The sequence below is a fragment of the Ruditapes philippinarum genome, unplaced genomic scaffold (genome assembly GCF_026571515.1).
Source record: "Ruditapes philippinarum isolate M1 unplaced genomic scaffold, ASM2657151v2 ctg1314_1_1_1_1, whole genome shotgun sequence".
NCBI classification, from domain to species: domain Eukaryota; kingdom Metazoa; phylum Mollusca; class Bivalvia; order Venerida; family Veneridae; genus Ruditapes; species Ruditapes philippinarum.
The window spans coordinates 1-11,570 of record NW_026859497.1 but is presented as its reverse complement, the minus strand read 5'-3'; the positions used below and the strand labels follow the sequence as shown (position 1 = coordinate 11,570).

General features: G+C 33.9%; 1 protein-coding gene across 1 annotated transcript; it reads right to left on the bottom strand.

Moving 5' to 3' along the window:
* Positions 1-643: 643 nt before the first annotated feature.
* LOC132756702 (E3 ubiquitin-protein ligase Praja-2-like) lies at positions 644-11,156 on the bottom strand. The gene is made up of 8 exons (XM_060747832.1): positions 10,837-11,156; positions 8,305-8,394; positions 6,248-7,179; positions 5,309-5,580; positions 4,159-4,261; positions 3,452-3,572; positions 2,258-2,376; positions 644-754 (listed from the first exon to the last, which is right to left on the bottom strand). The coding sequence occupies exons 3-8, from the start codon at positions 6,749-6,751 to the stop codon at positions 644-646; spliced, it is 1,230 nt and encodes a 409-aa protein (XP_060603815.1). The 5' UTR covers positions 6,752-7,179; positions 8,305-8,394; positions 10,837-11,156.
* Positions 11,157-11,570: the final 414 nt, after the last annotated feature.

Sequence of the window (11,570 nt, the reverse complement as noted above, 5' to 3'; positions counted from 1 at the left end):
TGATGTTATATTTTTTTTGGCGGAAGATTACAGTAAAGACTACTTTAAAGTTCAAAATAAAAAACTCAGCTTTTCTGATGAAGGAAAACAAACATTTTACTATCGGGTACACACCGGTAACATTTTTCATGACTATGTTGTGAAAAATCATTTAATAAATTTTCTTTAGATTTTTAGAAAAATGAACAAGTTGGCATCTTCCACACTCCTGTAAAACATACTTTATAAATGAAATGAGCCCGTGTCATGAACAAAACCAACATAATGGGTTTGCATATGCGCAGTCCTGATGCAGGATCCATGCTGTTTCGTTATCACTTCTCTACTTGTTATAGGGTTTCATAAGCGAACCAGCATGACTCCTGATCAGGCTGGTCCTGGATCCATGCTGGTCGCCAAACCCATTATGTTGGTTTTGGTCGTGACACGGCTCAAATAACAATTGTACATCCTGTAATATTGTTGTAAGAGATGAGAAACTTATCACTTTATCAATGGTCCATCTTTACATTTTACCTTTAACCAGTTCTAGAAAATGTTTACATGTTTTAATATTACACCGTGTTTTGCACATACGCAGACTGTCATGTTACGTTGTTTCTCTGAGGAATGACACTTGGTAGTTCCAAATGACCTGCTTAATTTATAACACTGAAACGTAAGTCACTTGAAAAAAAAAGTCTCCACCATGGTAGAACTTCATGTTGTAGAAATATTTGTTAAGTTTGGCTCTACACACAGGGCAAGTCCCTGACTGAAAATAAATAAAAGAAAAATAACCAAAAGTTCTAACACAAGACTGAAGTATAACTATTTGTTTTATCTTAAACAGCATAAAAAACTTACACATGCCTATATTTTCTTAATAATGGTATTAGAATCTGTCTGGTTAGGCTCAAGTAAAAGGTAAAGCTTTTGGACTGTCCGAATTGGGTCACCTGGGTTTGATTTCCAGATGGTGCAAGTCTCTTTCATTTTGGATTGATCAGAAATCTTCACTGTACTTCTGCTTCTGGCATATACTTAAGTTTAGTTTCTTGCAAAAGTGAAGGCAATTAGTACTGGTATACTGCTTGAACAGCCTGCCTATGAAACGATGCAAAGTGGCTAAACTGCGCTCTGGTGAATTCAATGCGGCTAACTGCCATGATCCGTTGTGAAAACAACCAAGACAACCACCAAATGTATTAATTTTAAGGGGCTAAATGTGCAAAAAGAAAATCAGAGTTAAAGGACTTGTGCCAATAATGTTAGATAATCACAGAAAACAAACTTATGAAGTTTCAATCTATTCTCCTCAGTTGTGATTGAGAAACTAGCTTACACGTAAAAACTTAACCTCAGAGACGCCCACACAGAACACTGACAAATGCATATTTGAAATTTTTTCATGATCAAGAGGGATATTTTTCTTCAAAAAGAGGGAGATTTTAGAATTTGCATTGAACAAAGAAGGAAGTTCTGACATTAAAAAGAGGGAGATTTCTTTAATTTGTGAATATACCCCTTATTTTAAGAAAAATCTTTGAAAATATGCCTGCAAAAAGAGGGAGTCTCCCGCTTAAAGTGGAAGAGTTTCACATGTATGCAAATGGGTGACTGCATTAGCTCAAGTATTCTGCCAAAAGTCGAGCTTAAAAAAACTTTATTTACATAGTACAGTTTTGTTTTTTCCAGTATCTTTTTTTCAAACAATTCAAGCTTATGTTTTGGTAGTACCTCGAAGGTAAATCCACCTTATCGGCTTTTCAGTAACAACTAATATCTCCATATGGGACTGAATACTAATCCCATATAATTTCTATATCAGCCGTGAGAGAAAAAAGACACTAGTCTCTATAAAAACAACGTGCTTTAAATTATGTTTATTAAAGATATAATTCATTTATAAATATCATTATCTAATATATAATACAGGATTATTTTATTTTTTTAATCATTTTACCTTACTGGAGTCTAATTACTTGTTATTTTTAAAAAGAAATATTTTGAAATTTTTTGGACTGCTCTTTTATTATGGATTATAAATCTGTAAAGTACGAGTTTTTTCAAACAAAAAGTGCTGGGGGCGCTAAATAGAGGGGGGGGGGGGGGGGGAGGGGTGGAGGGCGTTAATTGGAAACAATACGGTATATGCGATCATTGAAACTTCAAAAACATCAAAACCGCCATCTATATTCTCCAATAAACCATTCAGAGCAAAGAAAAAAATATCCTTCAAATTAAATTATTTATGAAAATGAATTACAACAAATACCTTGATAAGCCAAGCCTGTATACATATAGGATGGAATATATGTTGGGCATGGTTAACAGTGTCCATCAGTTCCTCTACTTCACATAGACAAAGACATATCGGACATGATGGATGTTGATCTGAAAAATGAATAAATCAAGTACATGAAATATTTAACATTGGCTTTTGATTTTTACATGTTTTAATGAAAAACACTGAAAAGGTTAACTAAGAATACATAGAAACACATGCCCTTACAGTTACTCATTAATAGGTATTATGGGTTTACTATTATCTTAAAGATTTGGGTTGCTGATCATCTCAGTATAACAGGGACAGTTGGGGCTTACATAATCCCCACTTTTATCCCCCTTTTATGCCAGTCATGATAGCTAGTCGCCTCAATTTCGCTTTTTACCTGTTTACCCATGGTCAATTATGTTTACCAAGAAGTGAGGAGGGGTTATGGAATCCTCAATTTATATTTTTTATTTTTATTTTTTTTTTGGGGGGGGGGGGGGGGGGGGGGGGGGGGGGGGGGGGGGGGGGGGGGGGGGGGGTTATGTTGCGCTAACACTAACTAAAGGTCATATGGTAACTTCCAAACTTTATTGGTGAAGGAAGGCCTAAGGCTTCCCTCCAGGCATTACTTCAGACATAAACAGGCACCTGAGTAGAACCACTGATATTCTGTAAGCTAGCTGAATAGCTTCCTCATATGAAAGAATCTAAGAAGTCCCTGACAGGGCTCAAAGGCATAGCCGTGAGGAGCTAGAGATTTAAAGTAAACAACCTTAACCACAGACGCCCCACATAATTTGTAAGACAATGTTTTGGACAATAATCTTGCTCTATATGGGATTCAAACCCACCATAAGACACTACAGCCATTTTCATGCCATCAAATAAAATTAAACTCCATACCCTTCTGAGCCAAAGATTCCTTTAAAGCAATTTGTCAGCCAAAAACTGCAAGTATATACTGATATTACCTGTTCTATGCATTAGATAAAAGACATAGTAACTTAGATATTTTTCAATGAATACTGAAATATTGTTAATTTTGTATGTATACATGTCTGTATCCCTCTTTGTATATACAATGTATATGTTGTAAATGTTTAAGTGCCAGAGGGCTATCTATATCTATAAAAATCTTGAAAATCTTTATATTGATAATATGTGCACTCATACAATCATGTATTAACCACTTACCAATATGGGATAAAGTAAGAGGAATTGTGGGTAGGTTTTCTATCACAATCTGTGGGGCCGGTGGCGCGGCCTGTTCACTCAATAACTCGGGTTGTACTGCCAACATCTGCTGTATCACGTCCTGATGATTAAATATGATAATGTAACAGTATATTGTGTAAGATGTTTACTTTTTGGCCTATGTAGAAATATTTTAACATATTTATAAAATGCAGCTTTAAATATCTTTCCATTTAAGTCACTTTGTGTCATTTATGTGTCCCAGTTGATCTACATGTACGTAAAATTTCTAATTTTAGGTTTCCTCAGCATAGGTCCTTTAAGGAGCTACTTATTGCAAAAGGAAAAATCTATTTCAACCCTCTATTACCTGGACAGCTTACAGGTCACGCCCCAACCAGCTTTAAAACTTAAGCAGTACAAGACAAGTTAAATTCAAGTAAAAACAGGCCATAATTTAGTATAAATCTATGCCAGAGTTTCAAAATTTTAACCATAGCCTAAAGCCATGATCCTGAAAAAATGTGAACGCTTTCCCTAGTTTTGAAGATTGATGTTGCATGCAAAACATTGACAGTTACTACACAAAGGACTATATAACTCTGTCATAATCCATGCAAGAGTTACATGTATAGGCTCTAAAAAGTGACAAACATTTCTATTTTAAGTAACAGTGACCTTAACCTTGAACCTAGATCGATGCTTACCTCTAACATCAATGACAATGGTCGACTATCAACAATTAACCAGTCAAGCTCATTATTAGATCTGTCCAGCAGAAAGTCGTAGTCCTCTAGAAACATGGCTGATCTGAAAAATATATACATAAATCATGTATATAAATGTTTACGACTGAAACAATATCAGGGGTAATGGGTATACATCTGTTAGAATGGAGTGAAGGACAAAAACCCTCCCTTAAAAATGACAGGGCAAACAAAAGTCCTCCTGTGAAAATAAAGATCCTTGCAAAGTACAAAATGATAATTTATAAATTAATCAGGCAATGAACAGTTTGACACGCGCATGGGATTAGACACCTATGTCACTTACATCACTCAACCTCTTATGATATTAAATTACCTTAAATTGTGCATGAACTGAAACATTGTAGAATATATTGTTGTTAATTTAATTTTAATTAATTTGTTTATTGGTTATTCCAAGTGACCTCCCTTTCAGTCCTATTTATAGTTACGAATTCTATGAATTTAAATAGAAATCGAAAGTAGGATGCAGACGGTGTTGATATTGTGTGATAAAACTTTGAAGATCATTGGAAATCATCCGAGTAACCAAGTACTCAATCGGAAAAATGACAGAGTACTCGAGTATTAGTTTTGGTATTTGTTACCATCCCTAAAATTCACTATATTTAAATATCATACTGACAAGTTAAAAAATATAAGTCAAAGTCAAATTTTGTTGGCCACATATATAAATGTTGATATTCATTCAATAAGCAAAATAAAATCACTGTAGTCAACTTTCAACAATTAATTATTTTAAACTTTAGACATTGGATATTCTAATTCTATTGAACAGTAATTAAACACTAACATTTTTGGACATGATGTAAGAGAAAGCAGACAAGTTTGATTCAGCAAAACTTCTTGAAAATTAATATTGGATACTAGTACATCTATATTCAAATATCTAAAACCAATATTCCAACTTACAAATCCATATTTGTTCCCAACTTATTTTAAAACGATGTACCTTTTTGCTTCCAAATTTTCCCTTCCAAGATGCCTTAACTAATATCTTTGTACCCAACAACTACATCTCCCATCACCCTCATCTCCCTCCCATGATTCCTTCTCTCTTGGACTGATAAAAACTAAACACTAAACATACCTGAAACCTGTACTAGACTCCGTATCAGTTTGACCTGAAGCTGAACTTTCTAGGTCATATGGAAATCCCATATCCTCTGTGTATAACCTTGGTGGCAAAAGGTCAAGGTTACTGGTGCCATAACTGTGTTGCCGTAGCAACTGACAATGTTCACATTCACACTCAAACTCATCATCTGCCTCTATGCTATCATCTGATGACTTTGACCTTGACCCAGATTCATCTGACCTAGATGACCTTTGCATGAAATTTGGCAGTACAGAACTGTCAGTCTAAAGAGAAAATAAAAGAAAATTTTAATTAAAGATCCTGTATGTTGTGATCAAAGTGGTTTACCACACTCAGTGAAATTATATATTATTATGCAAAACATAATTATGCAAATAAAACAATTTTTAAACATCGAAGAATATGTAAAATATGTCCGCAAATATGTGTGCATATTATACGTAATAATTAAAAATATATGCATTCATTTCTTATTGTAAAATTTGACTTAAACTTTATAGAAAATAAGTCAATGACTTTAACCACTCGGCCACAGATGTCCCCTTAACAGCTATAATTCATGCACTGATAATAATTCATGTACATGGATTAATGGAGTTAAGAGAAATTATAACTTAATATAAGTAAGTATAATGCAGTGTAGTTAGGAAGAATGGAGCCACTATTTATTGTATAATTGGTTAAGTTAATGATGCAGAAATATTGGTGTATTTTTCGCAATTTGACAAAAATTGCTAAAATTTCCTCTAGCATAAATATCAATCAATCTGTCATTAAATTCTACCCTTTGGAAATTGCATGATTCACTAATATTTCCTCACGTGAAATGTCTGAAATTTTAAATTTTGCGAGCGAAATATCAGCTTTTACAGTATGCTTTATTTGAAAATTTCAGGGAGATGGAGTAAAATAAAGGATTTTATAGCTTACACTTGTGTCAGTATCATCATCGCCAAGGAGACGGTTAAAACTGTCATTTAGTGTCCTCATGCCCGGGTAATCTGGGTCATCTTCAAAACTTGTCTCTGGGGAACCAACTATATTCCCGTAAAAATCTTTATTTTCAACCAGATTGGTCCTGGCTTCCCTTGTTCCTGAACTACAGTTCAGCATTCCAATACAGTTTCTACTAAGTCTTTCTGAATTATCACTGGCACTGGTCCCTACATGGCAATTCAGAGGTATTCTTACGTCAGGGCTAAATCCACTTGTATCACATATATCAGGCATAACACCACTATATTTGTCTGTAACATCCCTTTGTCTAGCGCTCCTCTCCTTTCCAATGTTATCAAATTTAGTTTCACCGTCTTCATCTATAAATGGAATGTCGATCTCTCTTACTAAATCCATCAAGCCAGAACATAGATCTATTTTTGAATCGGATTTCACATTAAACGGGTCCTCCAAGGTATTCTCAAAATCTTCTACCATATCATACGACTCATATCTTTTATCAATACCACTTTGATCACTTTCCTCAAGCCTTCTTTTCCAATTACTTTTGTCTTTATTAAATTTCTTAAGGTTCTTTTCATCTCTTTGGGTTTGTTTTCGTTTTTCTACCAAACTATTTTTAGATGACTGTAAATGTTTGTCTCCAGTTATTGAATAACCTAATTCAGTATTTTTTTCCCTTGATGCTTTCACCTTTGAATTGTTAAGAGTGACCTCCCCTGTATTGTTTAGAGTGACCTCCCCTGAACTATTGGAATTAGTGGTATCATAACTTGTCTGCCCCTGGTCAGCAGACGTACTTTGGAGCCTGTTTCTAAAACTCTCGGGAAGGTATGGGATAGCATGATGTAGAGTTAACAAGGCCTCGTATGTCGATTCTCTTATTTCTTGACTACCTCTTGAACCTAAATAATGCGTCAAAATAAATTTGATGAGTTAATACATTGAATAGAGGATATTGAATGAGGGCAAGTTCAATACTGAATTTATTGCACGAGTTGAATAAAATTATATTATGCGAGCCTCAATAATAATACTCTTAACAGAAAACACTAAAAATATATAGTTTGATAAAAAAAACAACAAAAAAACATGTTGCAGTAATAGATATTAATGAATAAAGGGAGGTAACATACTAATAGTAATATATAGATAGACATACATTGTTATCTCCCTTTGTAATATATAAACTTATATATTAAGGAGTTTGAATGGGTCAGTGTGACCTTGATCTGTGGCAGTCCAAAACTGCTCTCCACATCGTCTAAGTAATATTCAGATTTCTTCCAAATAGTTTTAATTTCCTTCCATCAGTTTAAAATATACAAAACTTTGAAATTAATACATTAGGACTATGACCTTGATCCAAAAAAACACAAACCTGTGCTCTGCATATTGTCTCCATTATGGTTAACATTTCTGCCAAATAGTTTCAAATTTTCTTCCATCTGGCAGATCAAAAGATACAGACCAGGCACAAAAAACCTGCTAACAGACGGCTGGACAGACTAACGACCAGGTGCATAACATGATTATATGCTGAAATTTTTCAGTTTTCTGGCATGTAAATATATCTAATACCGTTATTTATGTTCTGGGAATTGCTTTAATCACCAGGTTCTAAAATATTTTTTTTTTACTTTAAATATTCAATACAGGTACCTGTGGTCCTGGGACTATCAGAATTTTTAATAATTATATATTTTTGAAGACTGTACCTGTGTTAATTAAATTAGTTTATAGTTTATACTAATGAGTAATCTTTTTTAGTTTGAATGTAATAAGCTTATTAAAACACTCTCGCATATATTCCTGGAACCAACCATTACTAAGCAATGGATTTAAAAGTTTCTTGCTTAAGGAAACGACAAACAACGACTTGACACCGGCAGGGTTTGAACCAAAGGCAACCGCAGTCCTTAGATTACTAGTCTAAAGTGTTAACCACTCGGTAAAGCCGCCATTTAATTAATGTTAATTAACCTGCTTTGACCATCAATTTTTTTTTCATTAATAAAAATACCAAATACCTGTATCTGTGTTCTTGGAATTACTTTGACCACTAGAAGACCGTGGTTTCCTTGATTTGGCTCTTCTTACTATTTCACCATACTCTGGATCTAGAAAAAAAAATATTCAAGTACAATTTAACAGGTCATTCAAGGCCTCAGCAGGTGAAGGCACATTATACCTTGGAAAGGAATAAATGTTCACTTCTTTAGAAATTGCTGCTAACTAATTCAAATGGCCAAAACATACTCATGTCAGATGGTTTTCTTCATGAAGGGATATAGATATTTTACAAATCACTTCATTTACTTTCTCAGCAGTTTTTTTATAACTCGCTTTTTTTAATTCATTTTTAACTTGCTGAGACTTTACTCATACAAGTTCGTAAAGTAAATAATTTGTTTGTACAATAGAAGATATGCATTTAATTAATTTAAAGATATGATATTTTTGCTAAAAAATCACCATATTTTTCATTTATGAAATCATATAGGGTTGCAAACAAACATTCTTAACATGAAGATTTATTTAGTATTCTCTGTTACTTGTGGAAGTATAACATAAACAAGAACTGTCGGAGGACAGTATTGGCTCGACTATTCAAAAAGGGTGTCACAAGGGTGTTTTATTGAGTATAATAATGCTAATTACCTAATAATACATAAAATTGACTGAAAAGGTACAAAGGCTTGTTATTAAGATGTTTTATCAAGTAAATCACTGCTGTATTATTATGAATGCATAAAATTGTCCCAAAAAAGGCACAAACCCTTCAGTATTTATGGAGATAACAGCTTACAAGCAAAACTTTACCATGAATTTCTAAGTTGAAAAAGGGGAGAAAATCAGCCTAAATGCAAGATAGAATTATGGATCTTGGTCAGTGACCTACAATTATGACCCTGAATGCATATGTGAAGTTTTAAATAAATATCTTTAATAGTTATTGAGATATGTAAAACTTGCATGTAAACATTAACCAAGAGACTAAGTAGAAAAGGGGAGATGAATCAGCCTAAATGCAAGATAGAGGTTATGGAATTTGGTCAGTGACATACAATTATGACCCTCCAATTATGACCCTAAGTACATGTGTAAAATTTCAAGTAAATATCTTTGAAGACCTTTAACCTTTAACCAAAATTTCTAAGTTTCAAAGGGGCAAATTATTCTGCAGGCAGAGTTATGCAATTTTGCAAACTGATGTACATTGTTACTATAAAAAAGTATTGTAAATTTCAATTGAATATCTCTTGAAAGCAATAATTGAGATATTTGACTTTACAAAAAAATTTAACCAAAATTTATAAGTTAAAAAGGGGCATAATTCTGTCAATATTGTAGGCGGAGTTATCCAACTTGTCAATCTGATGAACCTTGTTACTATAAATAAGTACTGTAAGTTTCAACTGAATATCTCAAGCAACAATTGAGATATTTGACTTTACAAAAAACTTTAACCAGCGCAGACGCGGACGCCGGGGCGACTACAATAGCTCTCATATTCTTCAAAAAGTCGAGCTAAAAATAACATATCTGTTTTTAAATTCGATACCTCTTGATTAAGTTCAAGATTTCCAAATTCCTTTTAAAACAAGAGTGATCAGTGATCACATGTGTCGCCTTATGATGGCCAATTTCATGTTGGGACAAGTTTTGTGACAGACAGACAGACCGACGGACAGTGCACAAATAGAATTGGTACTGATCATTCCTGTAAAGTTTGGATAAAATTGCACCAGTAGTTTATGAGGAGTAGTCCGGACAAGCATTTGTGTATCTGGCAACACACAGAAAAAAACACCTTTTTTATCAAAGGGCAATAACTCGGCCAAAAATCATTCAACCGGAAAACCCGTGCAATATGCCCAAGGACTTGAGCTACAGATCAATTCTGTAAAGTTTCATTGAAATTGCATTAGTGGTATAAGAGAAGTACTCCGGACAAACTTTAAAAATAAAAATTATTAAAGGGCCATAACTCTGACAAAAATCATTGAACCGGAAAATGCTGACAATATGCACAACTAGACTTGGTACTGATCATTCCTGTAAAGTTTGGATGAAATTGCACCAGTAGTTTATGAGGAGTAGTCCGGACAAGTTTTGTGACGGACAGACAGACAGACAGACAGGCAGACGGACGGACAGACGACGGAGAAGTGATCTCTATATGTCGCCACTACTCCGTAGAGGCGACACAACAAAATTGGGGATTAATCTGATTCACTGAGATTACAAATTCGATGCTCATCCTATTGAGGTAAGCTTGATGTCTGCATATTTATATCTTAAAAATTCTGCAAAGTAACTGTTACTAATAATACACTTTTTTGTTTATGTTAACTTTCTACATACATGACATACTGGAAAAGTCTTAATATGATATTAATTTACATAAAGTACAATATAAAAAGCTGGCAAATCCAAAATGGATTGGCAGTAATTTAAGACTAAAATAGAACTATTAACCAGTATTGACCACATTTTGAGCTGGATTTTTTTTACCAACCTTATACAATGTAGTTTGTTTTAAACCCTATGTACCTTACCTAAAACATATTCAAATTCTTCCTCTCCATCTGATGATGATGGTATTTCATTATCAAGAATTCCGATCCATTTCTCTTTGTCTAGCCCTGTTTTCTTCTTCGATTGGTCTGATTTTAAACAGTCATTCTTTGTAGACTCTTTATTTGACTTTTGCTGTTTCAAATGTCTATGTGATTTTGATTTATGCTTGCATTCATGTGCTTTTTTAGCCTTTGCTCCTTTCTGACACTTACAATTAGTTGGATTTTGTGTCTGTGTGCCTCGACACTTTTGATTGGTCCAAATATTATTATCTGAACTCTGATTTGTTAAGTGTTATCAGCCGACAATCAGAAGTCGACTTACAAGTGTCAGTTAACTCTCAGGCCAAGCATCACTTGATGATGCATCAAAACTTTTTGAACTTTTCAACCCACCTTGACTTACTCTGTTACTGCCATTTCCTTTCCAATCCAAAATATCTTCAGAAATGACTTTGACCTTGGCATAACAGATTCATCTTTAAAACTTTCAGACCCTTGCAGATATATTTCTCTTTAACCAACTGAATATTTTCAGATTTCTTTTCACGCCATTTTCTTGTTTTTACACGCTCAAAGCTGTTCTTAGTCCTCTCCTCTTGTCTAAATCCAAGTTTTCAGCGATATATTTCTAAGCGCAAGTCCAGATTTCTTCCATCGTTCCCTTGCAGACAAATTACTCTTGTTCTTTCTCTTTAGAGAGTTTACCAAAC